The sequence below is a fragment of the Poecile atricapillus genome, chromosome 8, assembly GCF_030490865.1.
Source record: "Poecile atricapillus isolate bPoeAtr1 chromosome 8, bPoeAtr1.hap1, whole genome shotgun sequence".
NCBI classification, from domain to species: Eukaryota; Metazoa; Chordata; class Aves; order Passeriformes; family Paridae; genus Poecile; species Poecile atricapillus.
The window spans coordinates 5,743,382-5,764,653 of NC_081256.1; the positions used below are offsets into that span (position 1 = coordinate 5,743,382).

The 21,272-nt window shown below is 38.3% G+C and overlaps 1 protein-coding gene across 3 annotated transcripts; it reads left to right on the forward strand.

The window, feature by feature from the left end:
* Window positions 1-38: 38 nt before the first annotated feature.
* On the forward strand, window positions 39-21,001 carry SEPTIN2 (septin 2). 3 transcript variants are annotated; one of them, XM_058844497.1, is made up of 13 exons: window positions 39-123; window positions 2,440-2,474; window positions 3,574-3,694; window positions 7,668-7,754; window positions 8,915-9,038; window positions 12,107-12,241; window positions 12,481-12,598; window positions 13,882-13,983; window positions 14,277-14,422; window positions 15,072-15,155; window positions 16,859-16,916; window positions 17,910-18,022; window positions 18,420-21,001. In XM_058844497.1, the coding sequence occupies exons 2-12, from the start codon at window positions 2,466-2,468 to the stop codon at window positions 18,012-18,014; spliced, it is 1,089 nt and encodes a 362-aa protein (XP_058700480.1). In that variant the 5' UTR covers window positions 39-123; window positions 2,440-2,465; the 3' UTR covers window positions 18,015-18,022; window positions 18,420-21,001. The 3 variants fall into 3 exon arrangements, with proteins under 3 accessions (XP_058700480.1, XP_058700482.1, XP_058700481.1); XM_058844499.1 differs by having other exon boundaries at window positions 77-130; window positions 2,442-2,474; XM_058844498.1 differs by lacking the exon at window positions 39-123 and adding an exon at window positions 295-1,157 and having other exon boundaries at window positions 2,442-2,474.
* Window positions 21,002-21,272: the final 271 nt, after the last annotated feature.

Sequence of the window (21,272 nt, forward strand, 5' to 3'; positions counted from 1 at the left end):
CGGCACCGCCCGGGGGCGGGGCCTGGGGCGGGGCGGCACCGCCCCCTCCCCCGGCCGTGCGCGCGCGGGAGCGGAGCCCGGAGCTGGCGGCTGAGGGAGGCGCGAACAGACCGAGCTGAGCTGAGCTGAGGTGAGGGGCCCTGCCGCGCCCTGCCCCGGGGGACTGCGGGCTTTGTGTGCGCGGCGGTAAAGGCACCGGGGATGAGGGGAGGCGGCGGGCAGGAGCGCTGAGAAAGGGTCTGTTCTTTTCAGCCGCTCACACGGACCCCCGAACCTGAGGGGTTTGGTTGCGTTTGGGTGATGTTGGTGAGGAGGGAGCGGGACGATGGGCGCTGCGAGTGGTGCCGGGGTGGTGCCGGGGAAGGACCTGGTGCTTGTATGGGCCGCCATGGGACTCCCGGGCGGGGGCCGCGGAGGAGCGGGGCCCCTCCTACAGCGGGAAAGGCAGTCGCTTCTCAACACGCTCTCATAGAAAACTCCAGCCAGCCGCGCTGTTGAAGCCGGAGGATGAGGAACGTGACCGACCGGCTCCCGAGGAACATCTGGTTTGCTTCGAGGCACCCGAACCCCGAGCGCAACCCTAAGCCCCCCGTGCGATGCCGGGTTGCGGTCGGGGCCTTGGCCTTCGGGTTCGGGTGTGCTCCTGCCTGTGGGAGCGCTGAGACCTGACGGGAACGCGGTGGGAAAGAGCATTCGAGCATGATTTCTGGGTTTGGTCCCTATGTTAAAATATAATGTAGCTGTAGACGTCTGCCTAACTCTGCTCGCTGCTTCGTTTCTCAGTAGCTGTGAGAAACTTTCCTCAGCTCTTAGCCCACGTCTGGAAATAGTTGGGTGACAGACAAGTCTCACAAATTAAAAGAATGTTCCTCTGTGTTCCAGCAGGATCTAGTTTTGTTTGGCATTGAAAACCCCTCATGGAGAATGCTTAAGCAGGAATCAATGACATCACTGGGCAGGAAACACTCTTGGAAGGAAGAGTTGCTATCAGAGCAGTCTTACATGATAAAAGGATCACGGATAAGTTCTTCACTAGCTGAATGCATCATAGGCATTCAGACTGTTTTATGGACTGAAACACAGATGTTGCAGATACTAGATTTTATTTTTATCTTGCAACTTCCCTTGAGAAACACTTTATCCAGTTTTTATTTCATGTAAGTAACCAGGGTGCCAGATTTTTCTCAGCAGATTTGGCTTCATGAGAAAGGACACCAAATTGCTTCAGTGTTTAACATCTTCAGTTTGTAACTCCCATCAAACCCAAATGAGGTTAAAATTGTGTAAACATGCACCTGTATAGTAGCTTTGAGAAGAAAATCCTGGAAATCATCCCCACATTGAAACAACTTTATCTTGTGCCTGACACAGAAAGTTTGGCTTCTGCTGTCTAACGCTGGGGCAATTTATTTTGATTCCAAGATGTCTCTGCTGGGAGGAACAGACTGAGGGGTGCTGAAAACTGAAGCAGTTTGGTGTAATTTCACACAAAGCTGAACTTGCTGACAAAATCTGCTTGGAAGATGGAAAGAACTGGGTCGTGATAATTTCAAATCTGTAGAATTAAAGTACGAGTGAGCTAGGTAAGAGGTGACTGTGGGCTTTGGGAGTGGGAACAGATTCCTTGTGCTAAGAGGGTGAGCCAGGGGAAGGACTAGAAAGGGCAATTGAGCTCTTATCACTTGCAGATACAGCATATGCTGTCATTTTTATGTTGCCACAGTAAATCACAATGTTTTGAAATCATGCATGTTAGTGGTTGGTTAGTCTTTGTTATGAGACATTTTTGCATAGAAATGTTAGATTAGAAATATTTTTAATTTTTTTTTTTGTGCCTGACTTTTATATTTTACATGCAGCTAGCTACATATGGAAATTTTATATTGGTAAACAGAAGGTAGAATAGATGAGTTTGCAAGCATCTAGATAAAAGAGGAAGAGAAAAAGTTTCATTTTGAAGTTCTTAGCGCTTTACAAAACACTTGAGGATGGGTGGAAATGTTGAGGAGAAAGAGGCTTGAAAAAAATAATACATGAGTTAAGGGGATTTTTTGGCTTTGAAGAAACTGTTTCCTCTAAAGGGCAAGGTGTTTTTTAGCAAGGTGTTTGGTTTGGTTAGTTTCCGGAAAGGATGTGGACTTTCAAGGCTTCAGAATGGTTTGTCACGTATCTGGTGTCTTCAGCTCCCCACATTCATATTGCTTGAATTTATTGTCTGACTGTGTTTATAGGAGCAACAGTAGCTGAAAATTCTGCCCCTTGTTAGTACAGAAGAATCAAATACTCTGTGAAGAAGTTGACACTGTTAGAGAATGTGGCATCCAATCAGGGATGCTCCTTTTTCAGTTTAGTGTGCAGCAGCAGATATTACAGTGGTTTGTGGGTGACTTTTTTTTCTCATACAATTTTTAATAAGCTGAAAAACATTACTATTTTTTCAGATTTTTTCCTGTCCTTCCCTAAAAATGTCCAAGGTAAGAATAACATTTCTATCTTTCAATGTAACAATGTGAAACACATTTTTTGTTTTTAAATATTAATCTTCAATGACAAATTGTGCAACTTGCCTTCTGTTTGATGGTGAAGGGTATTCTGAATTTACTGTCTATAAAGGAGACATGATATTGAAAGATGAGTGATGTAAAACATAGATTAAAGTCGTTTCATGCAAGTATAAATCTCTGCAGTTAACTAACACTTTTGGAAGGATTAAATTTTGGTCAGAGTTGTGTAAAAGCTCCCTGGTGCATCTTCATTGAAACTTCTTTTTTGCGATTTTGTTTAGCGCAGGCATCATTTAAGAAAATGGTTTAGATTTCATTTCTTTCTTTACTAATAGAACTGGCTTTCCAATAAAATCCTTCATTTAAAATATTGTAGCATAAACATTATTGTCATGCTGGGATTCTTTAATTCTTGGCCCCCAGCATTTGATATGATGGGTAAAACATCCATTTTGGCTTATTGGAGTGAAATGAATGATAAAGGGGGCTTGAGTAATGTGTTTGAGGAGGGAAGTAAGAGATGTAAAGATTTCTCTGCTATATCTGTAGCAATGAGCATTCTAAACACTATTGAAAATGTAAATTCCCCTTCCCCACACTTGAAGTGAGCTCTCTGAAGAGCACTTCCAGCAGCTGGCTGTCACTTCACAAGTTGCTCAGGGATTTTCTTTGGATGTGCTAAAAATGGATCAGAAATGGTAATCTCTTTATTCAAGTCCATAGAATACGGTGTTATTTTAACTGTGTGTGAAGACTGTTCAAAAAGTGATTAGTGCCCACAATTCATACTTTGTCATACTTTGATAAATAATTATTTGGGATTTTGTTTCTGTTTTACTTAAGGTGATCTTGTCTAGCGAAGCTTTGTTTTTTAAGCTCTAGGTCAATGTAGTTGTTCTGCATTTCTTTGTGAAACTGTTGAGTAGTAGGAACCTCTGAGTAGCTTCCTCTCTGTCACATAGCTTCAAACCTTTCGAGATAAGTGAGGAAAGCAGTTATACAAACTTGTAAGTCTTGAGTGGTTGCTTACTATATCTTATTTTTTATTTTTATTTTATTTCATTTTTAGCAACAGCCTGCTCAGTTTACCAATCCAGAAACTCCCGGCTATGTTGGATTTGCAAACCTTCCCAATCAGGTTCATCGAAAGTCTGTGAAAAAGGGGTTTGAATTTACTCTTATGGTGGTTGGTAAGGAAGTTTTATAAAGGAAGTTTTATAGTTTTTCTCATAATTAGTACTTGCTCACAGGGAATTTGAAGTTAAAATGAATGTTACTTGTACTATTCTAAGGCTTCAGCTTGCAGCAGAAATTTCCCTGTACTGTTGCATTTGACTTTCTTTTATATTTTGTTGATTCTTGCAGCAGTTGTTTACCACATTACAAACCATGCTTGAATACGTTAATAAATTTGTGGGTGAAGAAATTTTATTGTGCACTTCAGCAGTCTTTCCTTCCTTCCTTTCTCCTCCCCTGTCTTACAGGATTCCAGCACTTCATTTAAAATGTAGTTTAAAATTGGTTTTGCATTTGAATAGTCTTAGTTCAGTTGTGTGTTTTGATTAAGCGACTAGTATTAAGGAGACCATTCTATTTAAAATGTTGCTTTCGCTTCTTTAATTCAAAAGAATCTGAACTCCAGTCTTTTCAACCCTTCCAAGGACTCTTGTAAAAGAGTGAGAAAGACTGAGAATTGGACCAGTTGGTTTTGATGTGAGGTGTTACTTCTTACTTTGATCATGATTTTATGTTAGCAGTTGTAATCTAAAGTGTTATTCTATTTGCTAATTCATGGGGAGTCTGTGTAGGTATCTGGAATGGAAAGAAAAGTCTAGTGTCTGCAGAAGAAATACCTTGATCCTTTGAGAAATCTTGTAAGTGGACTCCCAAATCAGGCTTGGGTGTCTTCTCTGTCTCTCTGTGAGCCATAAATTGTGAGTTTTGGAGTTTGTAATTCTTGCTTTTAAATAGGCTTTCTCAAAAAGTGAATAATAGAATAAGGCTCTTCATTACCTGGCACCACAAGAAATAAATACCGTTTGTGTGCTAGATTTGCCTAAGAGAGATCACAGTGAGAACGAGCAGGAGAGGTGAGATAGTGCATGATAAGAGGTGTTTAACTTCCTAATTGTTTTGGATTTCAGTAGTTAGAGGGAGAGTCTATCCGCAAACCTCTCATTAGTTTTGCCAAATGACAGCCCTAGCACTGATTTTGTCCTACTTCTGTATTTTGTTCTTCAGTGTTGTACAGTTTGCCCTTATCTTTGTCTTCCTAGAATTTTATTATAGTTTTTTACTGTTATCTTTCATTGGATTTGATTTGGATGATACCATAAAGGATATCTCATAAAATCTAAGAGGAAAACCAAACTATAAGTAGCTGCTTCAAATTACGCTGTCAACTTTAACTCCTCAGAATTTACTATTCAGTAATTATTGGTGTAAATTAACACACTCATGGTGAGAGACTTCTCCACGGTCAGGCTGTTCAGGTATAAGCAGTTTATTATTTAGAAGAGATCTGTTTATGCTGCCAGCCACAGTGTAAACATGCTCAGAGAGGGAGAGAGTGGAGAGACAGGTCGGAGAGCATGAGGGCTGAAGGTAATTAAGGGGGTAGAGAGAGGGGCAAGAGGGGATAAGAGTGTGAAGTAAGAGAGGGGAAGAGAGCAAGTTAAGAGAGCAGAGGAAGTTAAGAGAGGAGTGGGTAAGAGTAGAGTGGGGAAGTTAAGAGAAGAGTTTAAGAGAGAGCAAGAGATGAGTGAGTCAGAGGGTAGGAGCGGGTAAGAGACAGTAAGTTAAGAAAGCGAAGTTCTTTTTACAATACACTGTATCTTTTTCTATAGTGAATATTCTAATCAGTATACTACACACGTCCTATAGAATTTACATGTAGCCTATAAGAACTACTACATTACCATACAGTGTTACATTTTAAACTCTAAAAGCTACTTTTCAAATTCTTCTCTTGCTGCTTGACCTTTGGATTTACTATCAGCAGAAGGATATTGTTTCATCAACAGGGATTCTCTTTCAGCTGGCTAGGCTATTGTTCTTTGCTTATATAGTAACTAACACTCAGTATCCTATAGCTTAAAGCTAGTTTTCAATTCTATTTTGATCCTAGGTTTCATATTTTCAGAATCTTTTGCTAAACAATCATATTCATAAGGTTTCCCTGTTTCATCTTCCCCAACAAGTGATCCTAAAAGTGTGAGCAGTTATGAGAAAGATGTGCTTTCTTTTCTTTTTTTTTTCTTTTTAGCTGTAGCTAAACTTAACTTCCAGATCTCTTTGAATTCTAATTGTAAACAGTACCACATAAAGCAGTTCTGGAAGAAAGCAATGTAAAATTATATAGACCAACAGTTGTTTCTAGCCTCTTGTAAAATAGAAATAGAGGGGAAATGACATGGTGTAAGAGTAACAGAAAGACAATTAATCCACCCATGTTGGAGTAAAGTGGAACTTTACAGTTGCTGCCTGCCAGTATTTTAAGAGATAAATGAAAACTACAGGAAAAGGACATGAAAAAAATAATTTCATTGAAAATTTGGAGTAGTATTTTAAGATACACTAGCAGGGGGAAGCAGCTGATGTAAGATAAAATAAACTGTGCTTTAAATTGTTGATTATTTCAACAGTTTGGAATGTGAATTCTTTCTCTTCAAATATGCACGGAGCTTATGTTCTCTCATGGGCTGTGCCTCACAGTGCCTGTTTTGAACAATCATTCTTCATTAGGTTGCCATCCTTCTTCATTTCGGAGCAGGATAATACTTTAAAAGCTGCCTGTGCTGACAGAATCCTAATCAATGATTTTGCTTTTTCACACAGCTTTTGGTTATGTTTTTTTTTCCTGCTATTGTTTACTGTGGTATCTGAAAATATGACCTGGAGTTTATAAGAATTTGGCTGCTTGGCTGTGTTGCTCCCAAATAAATCCCAGTCACTTATATTTATTTTTATGTTCATTCTCATTATTAAGCTATGACTTCATCTAAATTGTTATTTCAGTTGAGTCACTAAACTGCTGTAGCCAATATAATCATTGACAGTGACTATGGAAGCTGATTTGGTTTATGTGTAATATTTACCCATACTGAAACCATGGAATGTGGCACTGGATGAAATCAAACTTTTTTGGTTTTGCTGAAATGATTCCATGTGACTGTTGAGTTATTCTGGGTGCGTGTCATCTTCACTGGTGAAGGCTGCACTGGCACAATCTGATCTTGAAAGCTGTATTTTATAAGGCGTTAAAAACTGGCAGCTCCTAGTCAAATCTTCATTTTAAAACAATTTCTCTCCTTATATTTTCTTTTGTTCAGATGATTTTGTCATATTTTTATTGCAGAATAGTCTGTGTTGCTCAGAGATTCTGTGGTCCATCATTTTTTGACGTATAATTTTTCAATTCTATCAACACCTGAAATAAAACTAAAATTCTAGAAAAATATCTCTTCAGTGGACTCAAGTACTGGGTATTTCAAGTTACTGCTCTTTTTTATGCTATGAACATTTGTTCTGATTAAAATCTTGATCTTTAAGCAATTAGCTGACCTCTGAATTTTCCTCATGGCCATCAGTATCTCTAAAGCAAAAATATATTTACAGTACAATTTGGTAATCTCCAAGTTCATCAGTATAAAATAATTGCTCAGTGTCCATACTACTCTTGCTTTGAGTTCTTGTTTGCCATATTGGCATAAAAACCAGAAATAAATCCCACTTTATGATGCCTGCCTGTACAGAAGTTCAGTAATGCATTTTTCATTGTTTAAATTGATGATAAAGCCTTGACCGGATCAAGGATTTCTCACTGGGTATATTTCACATTCTGGAGCCATAACAGAAAGCCATGTCTTAAAAAATCAGGAGACATGAAATGGGAAATCTTAAGTCTAAATGGGTCACAACTCCACTTGACTAGAAGCATTAATTGCACATCATCTGTGAAAGCTCTGGGAAAGTGCATTACAAAGCCAAGATCTAAAAAATTTTTTCAACCTTTTTGTGCAAATTTAGCTAATCCAAAATAAAAAATTGTAGATTTTTAATTTGAAGGAAATATGAAAAAAATATGTAGTCACATAATACCATCAGATACTCTTGAAATTATTTGTGTAAATATGTTGAATTTATCTTTATATTGAATCACAGGTGAATCTGGATTAGGAAAATCTACATTAATAAACAGCCTTTTCCTGACAGATCTCTACCCAGAAAGGATAATCCCAGGAGCTGCTGGTAAATACATCTTTATTCAATGGTTTTTGGACTAGAATGCTTTTATCTTTGAATTTTGGTAACAGCCAGCAGTGATTTCTAGCTGTAATAGTTTCTAAGGTATTTCTTGACACTTGAGCTGTTTGATAAAACCATTTTCCCCCTCACCCAGGATATCTATTGGGTCTTTGTTATTTAGTCCTTGGCTGTATTCATGCTAACACCTAGAAGTTTGATCCCTTCTTTTGCTTAAAAACAGTCATTGTGTCACAGTAAGATAAACAATCGACTAAAACAATCAGAGAATTTATTCAGTTTTTAATCTGTTGCAATTATAAACATATGAATTGTTTATACCTGCTTGCACCTTAATTCATTTACTTTGGATTGGTATTTAGTGGATGAGAATTTCACTTCCTGTTCTTCATTTCCTTGTCCTATTTTTAATCTGTTAATCAAGGTATGCAATAATCCAACAAAAGAGAATATTGTAATAAAATAAAAGACGCATTTTTTCTCTTTTTGCTACCAGTTGAATGACTTGCTTTAATGGTTTTATCATGTTAGCTGATGATTACTTATAACTTCCAACCCTAGGAAAAAAATGCATTACATATAATTTTGTACTGTTCTCCAATTGCCTATGATTTTGTCTTGTCACCCTGAAAACTAAACCTTCTGATCTTGTTTTTATAGTTTTAGTTACTTTCCCAGGAAAGTAACTATAAGCATAAGTTGTTTACACTTTCCTTCTAAGAAACGTCCCTTGATGGATGTTTCGCATGACCAGTGTGATTGGGAAGGTGGCAACTTAGTTATCCAATCCCTGGTCATAGTCAAGAATCTATAAATACTGGAGTCAGAAAATAAAGTTACTTCTTTTTCCTGTCATGCCACTTAGACGTGTTTATGTGAATCATTCTGTGTCCTTTAGTGACATTGTCTCAGTCCCTTTTGCCTTAATTTCTACATTATTTTTAAGAAAAGTATGAAATCTCATACAGTCCTCTAATAACAGCTAAAGAATTTATTTACTGAGTCTTTTTGTTATCAGGCCTTAGAATGTAATCGACAGAATAATATTTATGCTGTTTTATCTGCCAGTTAATCTTTGGAGCTTATCTCAGAATGACATGGTCTTACAAATTGGATTCTGAAGGATGGAGTTTGTTGTCTTTCAGATAAGATTGAACGCACTGTGCAGATTGAAGCCTCAACAGTTGAAATTGAAGAGAGGGGCGTAAAACTGCGCCTGACGGTTGTGGATACTCCAGGATATGGAGATGCCATCAATTGTCGAGACTGGTACGTGCACAGAGAATATCTCTTGATTTATCTGTAGAGACTGACATAGATTTCTTATCTGTCCTGTGGGGGTGGAAATATGGTGTGTGTTTGTGAAACGCTGAATTTGAGGTGGGATTTTTTGTTTTCTAATTCTGAGGAAGCTTAATTTTAATGTTATTAATTAATTCAAATACATGTGAAGAGGCATCAATAACTTTGACACAACTTGAAATAAATTTTGTGGCACTTTTTTTTTTCTTTTTTAACTTTCATTTTGCTTGAAAGAGCTTTAAGTGAACAGTGACCTTGACTCTTAATAATACTCTGAGAAAGTAAATCACCTACTCTTCAGTGCAAAAATCCACCCCTAGATCTTGTCCACATTCACTTGAGCATTCTCAGATTCTGTGGCTAATTTTTAAGTGCTTTTCATCATCTTAGATTTTTTTCCTTTGGTTGGGTTTGTTTTGTTTTTTTTAAAATTTACATTGTAGTAAATACTGAGAAGTAATCAATGGCAATCAGTTTTCAGTGGTAATCCCTTTTCCCACATCTCTCAAGCCCCTGAACCTCAAGGTAACCTCTGGCTTTCCCCAGAGCTTTGGAAATTAATGCCTCCTGATAAAGTGAAATTCAGGTTCAAGACCAAGTGTCCTGTCCTGGTGAGCCCAAGAGCTACTGCATGAACAATCTCCTGTTTCATTTGTTCAAAAGCTTGTTGTTGTTCAGAACTTCACCTGAAATAATTTTTCTTCTGGGTCACGATAGGCCTTAAAATCTGAATGTACTCTGGAATATGCACCTTACAAAAACCCACAGCACCTGTGAAAGCCTGAGCTTCATTCCTGCTGGTCACTGGGGACAGAGCTGATGTTTTGTTGGCCACATCCATTGGAGTCTGACAATGCCTATTTTGCCATTTTACTCCTAAAAACAGAATTTCTCAGGCAGGTCCCTTGACCTTACTTTGTTTTATGGCAAAACCAGCCTTCAGGAAGATCTGGGTTATCTTCTCCCCTTGCTCAAAAACTTCTGCCATATTTCCCCACACGTTGATGTCATCAATTTACTGCAAGTGTTCTGAAGCCTTACACTTCAGAAGTAACACTGGCCCTTCTGTTCTGTCTGAGTACTTGCCCACTGGAAACTGGAGCTGTGTTTATGCTTGAAGAATTTCCTGTGGTGGTTGCACTTCCTTCTCAACTCCTGCACTCATGCTGCTGAGGCAGTGGTGGGTTTTCCATCCCACTTCCTTAGTCTTTTCTCTGGTCATGCAGGTAAAACCACAGGTTGCCTCGTGATGTATATCCTGTCTCTTGAGGGTGCTGGTGTTTGCTCCCAATAGCAGAGACTGGCCCATACTGGTGGAGTATAGAACATTTCCTCTCTAGTTTGCTCGAGTTTTTCAAATCTATTCTTAATCTTGGACAGTCTTTTCACAGCTGAGGTGCAGGTTGGTAAGGAAAAAACCCCTGATATTCATGTTGCCAGAGATGGGTCACCTGAAGCTCTGTTTGCTCTCCTTCTTTCGTTGGCAGCAATGCCAATGAGTTGGTGTATAGCAGTGGTGCACTCTGTACAAACTTCTGCCACATGAATTGCGTACTGTGGACCTCATCTGGATCTACAGGGGACTGATGGTTATTTGGACCCCTATGGATTGCCTCCAGCGCAGCTAATTCTGTCAGTACGAGATACCTTCCTCCATGACCTTCCACCTGCCTGGTCACACCATTAGATGATCCTTGAGAGAATACCTTTCCCTCACTTTTGACAGAAGTTGCCACCAGAGCTGAGGGTTTCTGTCTTCTTCCCAATCCCCTTGTCAATGCCTACATCCCAGGACAGGGATCCCAGTTGCTTGGCTTTCCTATGATCTGGTTCTATATGGATGGGCCACAATATCCTGGTACCAGAGCAGCCAGGTTGCCAGGATCTCCCCCAAATGGCAGCTGAAATTCTTTCACATATCTTGCAGCTCACAGCAACTGAGTGATTATTTCTGGTCCTGCCTTTTCCTCCTGCTGTGAGGACCCTGCTTCCCCTTCATCCTTTGCTAAGCAAACTGATTTGGTCTTGGATTTATTCTGTGTAGGGGCAGCTATTCATGGCACAGGTTGTGGCAGTGGTTCAGCTCCAGTTGAAATGGCCATGGTGCCTGTTGCTCTGCTTTCCTCCTCCTTGCCTGAGGGTGCTGTCTAGTGATGAGCAGTGTCCAGTGAATAAAAGCCAGGGCTCAGCACACTGCAATAAGTTGCTCCTCTTTGGAGTTGCCCCCTCTTGTTAATCTGGGCCAGAACCAGGACACTAGAGGACAAAAAGTTGGGTATGAGCAGGCAGTCTCTGAAAGCCATTAGTATCCCAGGCTGTATCAAAAGCAGTGTCGGGGAGAGAATTCTGCCCCACTCCTGTTCTCCCGTGAGGCCTGCATCCAGCTCTGGGGCTGTAGGACAAGACAGACATGGAACTATTGGAGCAGGTGCAGAAGAGAACCATGAAAATGATCCAAGGGGTAGAGGGTAGGAGAGTTGGGGTTCCATCTGAAAAAGGGAAGAGAAGACTCCAGGGAGACCTAACTGCAGCCTTCAAAGGGGCTCACAGGAAATATGGAAAGACACTTAATACCAGGCCCTGTAGTAGCAGAGCAAGGGGCAATGGTTTGAAACTGAGAGTAGATGTAGGTGTAGCAGAGACTTAAAGGTCTCTTCCAATGCAAACAATTTATGATTTTAAATAATTTTGGATCAAGAACCTTAAAATGTCTTGAAAATGTGTGGTTAATGTTAATCAATATATAAACATTAACCCAAGAGAAATTTGTTGTAGAACTGAGGTTGGGTTATGTATATTTTATCTAACTATATATATGCATAAAATATGCATAGTAGTTTGTTATTCTAGAATTCAATTAAATTTTTAAGATATGTGCTCTTCTATTTTTCCTGTTCTATAGAATCAGTAAATAAATTTTTGTCCATCAGAAGACTGGACCATCAACAGAGTATCTTAGTGGTTTAATATTACCTTTGAGAGTCCTAAAATTGTGGAACATTTGGTGATTCCTCAAATCCGTGTTTATTTTACAGTTTTAAGACCATAATCTCTTACATTGATGAGCAGTTTGAGCGATACCTGCATGATGAGAGTGGATTGAACAGAAGGCATATCATAGATAATCGAGTTCATTGCTGTTTCTATTTCATTTCACCATTTGGTCATGGGTAGGTGTTTCTGCCTTTTTTTTTTTTTTCTTTTTTTTTCCACATTATTTTATTTTAGAGAGTTGGTTTGTGCCTGTTGACTTAAATTTTCAGAATCAGGTTGCCACTACTTGAGCAACTGCTATAACTGCTGACATTAATTGGCTGTGTTCTTTCTGTCTGTGTAAAGAGAGGTATTTATGTTGGAGTGAAAATAAATTGGTAATTTAGAGTAAAAATTTTCCATATTTTAATTTTAGCCTTAAGCCTCTGGATGTTGAGTTTATGAAGGCCATACACAACAAAGTAAATATTGTACCAGTGATTGCAAAAGCTGATACACTTTCTCTGAAAGAGCGAGAGAGACTAAAGAAAAGGGTGAGTGATTTCCCTTTTGTGCTTGGTGTTGTGCTTTGGCTGTGGCAGGATGGTGGCTGTAGAGAGGCATTCTCATTAACCTTACTCTGTCCTAGCTGAGGAAAATATAATCTCATGCACAGTGTAGCATCACTTAATATGTAGTTTGATGTCTTGTAAATTATTTTATGATGTATTTAACTGAGAAATTATTCTTAGAATATTGTTTGCAAAATAGCAATCTGGCTACATTTACAATTAGATTATGAGTGAATTTTGAAACTTTGGAAAAATATTTAAATACATTTTCTGATGATAATTGCTCTGTTACTTGTTTCATCAGTCCCAAAGCAGATATAGTATCTGCATATAGAATATGTATATGTGTATTTGTTTTTTTTACCTGGACAGAATTCTGATGGTTAAAAAATGGGATTTTCAGAGATGTTTCTGATTTTGAGGTTGTTTTTCTTCCCCTATGTCACTCCTTCTAAAGCATTCCAGTTCTGTCTTCCAGAGGCAAGACTTTTTAACACATTCAGTTGTGCATTTGCACAATGGAGGAGGTGGGATTCAACAAACCATCATGAGCTAATAACAGCTATGAAGTTTAGAAAGAAGTGTTAGAATTAACTTGTCAGAGGCATGCTCCAGTCTTAGCTCTTGCATTGAAAACTTTATGATTTTTTTGTCAGTTATTCTGAAAATCCTTATAGCTATCTTACCCAATCAGGGATAAAAATAGAGATTTTATATATAGAGTACTCTAATAGGTATGTATAGAGTGCTAGAATTCTACAGAAATAAAGATTTTTCTTTTTTAAAGAGCAAAATTTGGGGTCTGTGGGAAATGGATTCCTGCTGCAGATAGCATTACTGTCATGAAGAAAAAAGTATTTCTTGTGTCTATATCTCATTTTTTCAAACACTCCCACCTCTATCCCTCAAGTAGTAATTCAGAAATAAGAGCAAGGAGATTCAGCTTAGAAAGCAAGTATGACTTGTGAGTCAATGCTTTTATTCTTACCAAAAAAATTGCGAAGGTTTATCAAAACACTAATAATTTTTCCACAAAGGACAAAGTTTTTGTGAACACTGTTGTTTGTCTGTAAGTCTGTGGCAAGTAGTTTTTGTCTATCATGAAGAAATATGGCATTTAAAACCAAATCCTGATTGAGTGATTTGGATCAGTAAGATAAATCCAGATTTCTTTATAGACTGTGTATTAAGTAATTTTATGCTAGGATTTAAAAGTACTGATTCTACATGTATATTATATTGATTTCTTTTATTGCGTATCTCAGATTCTGGATGAAATAGAAGAGCATGGCATCAAGATTTATCACCTGCCTGATGCTGAATCAGATGAGGATGAAGATTTTAAAGAGCAGACCAGACTCCTGAAGGTGTGACTGGTTTAATAGGTTACATACATGGATAATATATTGTAATTTTTCAGATCACTCAGATGACTTTAGAACAAAGCCTACAATGCAACCTGGAGTGAGTCACTGTCTCTGCCCAGGCTTCCCTAGCCTGGAAGATGGTGGCAGCAATTACTTTTATTTATTTTACACCTTTAATTTAAAAGAGTTATGAACTTATTACCATAATATGCAGTGCTGAGGAGAGCAAGAGTTGTTCTTGGAGTTGTTTGTCCTGGTTCATTATAAGTAACTTTTGCACTTTTGGCTTTCAGGCCAGCATTCCATTTTGTGTAGTGGGGTCCAATCAGCTCATTGAAGCAAAAGGTAAAAAAGTTAGAGGTCGTCTCTACCCATGGGGTGTAGTTGAAGTGGAGAATCCAGAGCATAATGACTTCCTGAAGCTGAGGACCATGCTAATGTAAGTTAGAAAATTCCTGTTAAATAGTTGTTTAGAAAACAATCACCAAGATAATCAAGCACTACACTGGGGGCTTGCAGCAGTTGTGTAATCCCTGGGCACATTCAGAATTTGTGTGGGGAAGGGCATGAGCAGTCTTGACCTAGCTGAGCTAGGCCTAGTCAGGGATTGGACTATGCAGGACCCATAGGTTCTCTCCGATCTGAATTACTCAGTGAAAATAATGATTTGTCTGATTCTTTTGTCCAATGTAGTGTTGCATTGTTACTCAGATCCCCTGGAATATAAAACAGGTTGTGTTTATTTCAATGTATCTATAAGTAGATACACTTGCAAGGGAGCAGACTTGAAAAGCTGGTTGTTTTGGTTGTTTTTTTTTCCTGGTCTTTGTTACTCTGTTTTGCCTCCTCAGCTTCATCAAAGGCCTCGCCCAGGAGTAGAGCTTCTGCCAGGGCAGTCTCACAGCTGGGTGATCTCTCTGAGTCCTTTATTGCACCAATTTAACTGAAATTAGATTTTAAATTATGTATGCTAAGTGGGCATGCATGCTGAGGACATTGATCCAAGACAGTGCCCAATGTGAGAGTTGCTTAAGCAAACTGATGTGACACAGAGATGTTTTATTTTTTAATTACTTTTCTTCCTCCAGCACCCATATGCAAGACCTTCAGGAGGTGACCCAGGATCTTCACTATGAGAACTTCCGCTCTGAGAGGCTCAAACGAGGCAACAGGTTGTCATCTCATGGTTACAAGCTGCTTCTCCCTCTCCTGAATTTGTATTTTGCTCTCTCTGTGTCTACCATTGCATTGCTAGGGTTTGGTAGACCAAGGGCAGCTCTGTAACTCCAGTCAATATCATTCTACTGACCACTTTACAAAGAGTGTAACAAAAAATATTTGGTGAATCTGAAGAGACAGTTGTGGAGTCAGGGAGTTGTGAGAATAGATCTGTGCTTTTGTCTGAGGCTTAAACACAGTTGGATTGGAATGTTGAAGGTATTAAGTAGGACAGATGCCTGTGATAAATGTCTTAAAAATATGAAAATTAGATCAGAGCGGATATCTTAAAAAGTGTGTGGGTTTCTTTCAGAATTAACAGCTGGAATATTTGGATTGGGCCTTTAAAAAGAGATGATTGAATTTTTTTGCAATGCTTTATTAAACATGACATACATAAATAGTAGCAGTCACAGGGTAATGGCTGTTAGCCCTGTTTTGAGCTGGGCTGGAGAGGGCACAGCTTTCCTGGAAAGAGAACTGGGCAAAACATTGTACATTTTTAAGTACAACAGCAGGGTCTGTAAAGATGAGTTGGTGAGTTGTTGTGGGAACCTGTGTGTTTCCTGGTTTAGGTGTTCCAGCTGCATCTCTTCTTATAGCCACTAGAGGGTTCCAAATTGCACATTTTGGGGGCTTTAGGGCATTTTGCAAAAGTTTCCCCATCTTGCTGTTGACAGAGATTTTGTCACATGTCTGGTCAGTTTTCAGCAAAAGGCGTTTTCCTTTTGCAGTTTCATGCCTGTAGCATTTGCCTACAGGCAACATAAAATGCTCTTCTCTCCTAACTTTAAATCCTGCTTTCTGAAATTCAAGGTAAAAGTCTCCAAACTTCCCAAGTTCTGGAGCCTCTTATCCAACAGGTGTGTACAAAGGCCTTAGAAGTAATGTGACTTAAGGTCATCCAATTCTTAGAGGATTTCAAGTTGCTGTTTAATTTGGTATGTGAAACTAAAACATCTTTTTGTATCTTTTCTAGTTAAGTGGCCCGTGTATCTTTGCTTTCACATTTCTGAAGTGGTGCTAGAATGTAGTTAGGTTTACTGTAAGTGAGGGTAGATTTCATATGAATTTATTTCAAGAAGCTTGCACTTCTGCTACCAGGAGTGCTTGACAAGAGATACTTGTTGACTGTACTCACTAAAAATCTCAGAGGTTTTGAAGCACAGCAGATTTTTTACAACATATTTTTCTGTTAACTTTTAAACAAACACCAGTTTGTTTGCTTTGCATATATGATGGCACTTGATTGATTAGATCCATTTGTAGATCTTCCCTGTTGTGACATGGAGTAGGAGAAAGGCATTAGCAAAGTGGTGGGAAATCTTGAATAAAGCCAGGTGGGAGGCAGTGGCTTCTCCCAAGTAACAAGTGATGTGATAACAGGAAATGGCCTCAAGTTGCACCAGGGAGGTTTAGACTGAATATTAGGAGAAATTTCTTCACAGAAAGAGTGTTTGAGCACTGACACAGGCTGCCCAAGGGCAGTGCTGGAGCTGCCATCCCTGGAAGTGCTCAAATTGCTTGTGGATGTGGCACTGGGGGACATGGTTTAGTTGCAAACACAATGCTGGGTTAATGCTTGGATTCAGCAATCTTAGGAGGTTTTTCCAACCTTAATGATTTTATCTTTCTAACAATATTAATATTATTTTAGGAAAATAGAAGATGAAGAAGTAAATAAAGACAAGATTTTGCTTGAGAAGGAAGCAGAAGTAAGATGACAGAACTTTATATTCTTGGGGGAGTTTTTGTTCTTTTGTTGCTACTTTTGAGCAAATATGTATATGATCTTGGTAATTCGTAAAGGAAAAACAGTTATATGCCAATATAAAGTTATTTAAGAAAATAAGAAAACAGAATGAGAAGAGGTGAGAGGAGACTCAGGATAGGATAGGGATTTTTTGGAACAAGTGGAATCTGGTAAAACATGATTCCACTGTAGTGATCAGCAATGGATGTAACACACACTGTGTGGGCAAGGAGAACCATCCTCATGTGAGTAAGGGTTCTACAATTAACAACTGCAGACTGGGACAAAGTCAGTTCAGCTCTGCAGCAAAAGAGGGAATGATGGTAGAAATGGTCAGAAATAAAAAAATTAAGTGGAAATTCTCATTCTGCCACTATGACAAATTTATAATGCGTGGCTCTAATGGTGCTTTTCTTGTTCCTCAAACCTATTAAGGTTATAGATAGGCAAGATTAGAAAAAGTGCAATGAAATTATGCTTGTGTCTCAGTGGATGGTTTGCCTGTAATACTTGCTTCCACCTAGTCATCCCTAGCAAGGCAGTTGGGAAGTAATCCTGACAATTTTATTTATGACAGATACAGGAGTAGTTTGGAAGGACATAACCAGGCTGCTTTTTTTCTGATAAAATTTAGTAAGTGTAAATGCTTGTTCAGTACTTCAGAACCATAATTTTTATACATTTAACATCAGAGAATTCCATTTAGGGATCCTTAGAAGTCCCATCCCACAGTACAATAGTAAAGCCTATTTATTTCATTCAGTAAATGCCAGCCTCTTCAGTGATGAAGTGCAATAAAAGAAGATGCCATAACCTGAGATCATTACCTGTCAGATAAAAAAAATGCAGATATGTGATCCCTCTTTAATAAAAATAAATATTAGAGTAGCGATAGTGAAGAATTATTTTCTGAGGTGAGATTAAGCTACAGAATTCATCTGTGCTGCTTTTCCAGCTCCGTCGCATGCAGGAGATGATTGCAAGGATGCAGGCACAGATGCAGATGCAGATGCAAAGTGGAGAAGGTGACAGCACTGCAGTTCATGGTCACCATGTGTAAAGTCTTGGGTAAGATGCTTAAATAGACACTTAAAGGGCTTCTCCTTTAGCTGCTCTCTAATGTGTTTGGCATTAAGAAGTTTTGGAAAAATGTTTACACATGGTGTTCCATAGATTTCAGTTTTAATTTTAATTTATAAGGATTAACTGCTGTTTGCAAAGTTAAATGGCTTGCAGTCAAACAATGTGGTGGTGTGTGTGTATCTATGAAAAAATTTTCAGAAATGTGATACAATATATACTGGTAAGAATTATGGAAGAAGTCTTTGAAATAATTTAAACAGGTATCTTAATCTCATGATGAAGTCATTGCTTCCTTGTGACTTATAAAATGTCTGCAGTTCTTTCAGGTTTCTTAATGTGGGAAGTGCTGATCTGAAATGGTATTTTCCTGTCTTGTTTTTAGATTATTTTATCCCCTGACTCGCAGGAGACCTTCTGGAGCTGGATTGCAGTGGTGGAGGCAGAAAGGATGCCTCCATGTGGTCTGGAGCTTGCTGTAGAGTTTAATGTGGGCCTGTTTTGTGGTAACATCTTGTGAGATGTATTTCAGAACATGTAGTCAGTTGGTGTTTTTATATATTATACACATTTGACTTTGGTTTTCTTTAGTCCTTCTTATCTTCTAAATTTCCTATTAGGGATACAAAATAGTCATTGAAAATTTTCTAGCCTGATAAGCATTAGATAATAATATTTTTTTAATATACCTTATTAGCTCCCTGCTTTTAACTTTGTATTCTATTAAGAAATAAAAAGCTGTCAGTGATACCTTGTTCAGTGCCAGTCACCTCATTAAGGTTGCACCCCTGCAAGGTTAATTTTATAAATATAGCAGTGTTTACATGTATGTGGAGACCAGCAGCCCTTTCTGCTCACATCAGAGGATTTCCTTGGCCTCTGCAAAATATCAAATGAAAATTAAAGCATGCCCGGTGTCTTAGTGAAAGAAAAAAGAAGTGCCTCTGTGAGAGGCACACTGTACATGGCAGGCATTGTTTATTTTAGATTTAACCTTGAGGGTTATTATTTTCCTAAATCTTTTACTCTATTGCAGCTAATTTTGAATAGTTTCTTGTAGGCCATCACAAATTACTCCTGCTATTTTCTGGCATTATTGTAGCCAAATAAACTTGAATAAGGCTGATTTTGTTGAATGAGGTAAACTACAAAGAGTAGTTTTCTATGCATAGATGTTTCCTATATTCAAATTATAAGAAATTCTATAATTTCTAGTAAGTATTTCAATACTATTTTTAGGGCATTGAAAAGTGTTATTGGAACACTTCTCTTTTTAAAAGTGACCTGTTCCTGACAGGATCAATGTGAACTGTGTTTTAAGTTCTTTCTCCAGGACAGAGTCAGCAGTATTACTTCAGGAATGACTCTGGTTTATTTTATTAGTCCAAGGTCACTTTCTTAATCCTGGTAGCAAAGGAGACTGTTTTTCGCTTGGCTGGACTTGTCCTGCAGATCATGCCTCATGTTGTGTTTGCATCAAATAATAAATGCAGCACACAACTGCCCAGGTGGTGGCTGACAGGGCAAGCAGTGACAAACCCTGGGTTGTCTGCTGCTCCTGATAAAACCAGCAATCAGATTTCTTCATCTGATCTATCACAAAACATCCTTATCTGAGCAGCTAATAAACAGATAGGTAGAATTGCAACTTCTTTTGGCTCTTTGAGCTCAGGTGCAGCTGTGACTTTTATAATTTTGTTAATATTTCTTTGAAAAAAACAATAGAATTTCTACAGCTAGTGTATAATTCCAGTGGTACTTCACTAGCTGGATTAAATATAAACCAGTTAATCAACTGAAATTTTTACCTGCCTGAAACTACTGTTTTATTTGAATTTTTTTCAAAATGTGAAGTAAAACCCTGCATCGTAGCCTTTGCTGAGGAGCTCCATCTCTTTTCAAAAGCATGTACAATCAAAGTTTGCCACGACTCATTTGACCTTCTCTAACTTTGACAAAAGTGAAAATGAGAACCTTTTTGTATGCACAGAAGAGTTAAATCCCATTTTGTCAAATCTCTACATATAAAACTTGGACGGAAGAACATGTGCTTCTAAATTCTTGAGGTGCTTTTTCAAAAGAAAGTATAGGACCAAAGTAATGTAGCAGAGCTGTCAGAGAACACTCCCCAACACCTTATTTATTTCTATTACCATGAGCCTGTACTTGAAGAAAAACTGTGAAATGTAAAATGTCTGCACAGGGGCCTGGTTGTACTTGTCACTCATGCTGTGTATATTGGGTTGATAGGGTTTTTTTCCTGTATTTTTAGCATGGGAACAAGAGCAGATTGTCCATTTGATTAGTGCTGTTCGGTCACCATCTGTGAAATTATTTCAGGCAATGTGTGATTCTTTGGAATATTTACATATCTATTAAAATATTTGATTAAGATAAAGCATTTCATGTGATTCTTAAGCAAAAAATAGTTGATCTAAAAATTCAGCAGGAGAAATATTTTTGTATGCTGTTTTGGTATTTAATGGGAAAAAAGAAGTTTATGGCACTGGCCGTTTTAGCTGCAATACTCAAGACAGGTAATTAATTACTGCTTCTTTCCCAAGCCTTTGGGGCAATTGTTCATAGTGTGCCTGATGTCTCTGAAGGTCTATTTCCCCTTCACTTTTCTTGGGATGGTCTTGAAATTTATGGTTTTGTGCTAAAGCATGAAAAGCCAAGACTACTTTTCTCAAAAAAGCTGCTGGTAAAAGAAAGATATGAGTAGCCAGAAAGACCTGGGGACAAAAGGTAGATTCTGTTTGGTGGCTTGCTGAACTGGCCACAGGTTTTTTGTTTTTATTTTTCTGTTACTGTGTTGTGAAGGTTTTTATTTTAGGAGTAAAAATACTTTTGAATTTGCAGAGCTTTATAGTTGATAGTAAAAATTACTTGTTCTTGGTACAAAAACCTATTATAATCTATGTACTACAATTAGCCAAAACTGTAATAAAAATTGCTAAAAAGCTATTTTGTGTTTATTATGCTTCATTATTATATTCAATATTAATTTGTGGTAATATGTTTGAAATATTGTCATGTTCCAGCCAGGACAGGGGTAATTTTTGCAGCAGCCAAAAGGACAGGGTTGGTGTGGCAGTGGATGGGATTAGGCTCCGTGGGTAAGCATTTTTACATGTGAAGAACTCTCTCTTTTGTATAATTTCTGTTATTTCATATGGTTGCTGTTACCGGTCCTTTTCATATCTCATTGCTGTTTCTAGTAAATTGTTCTTACAAC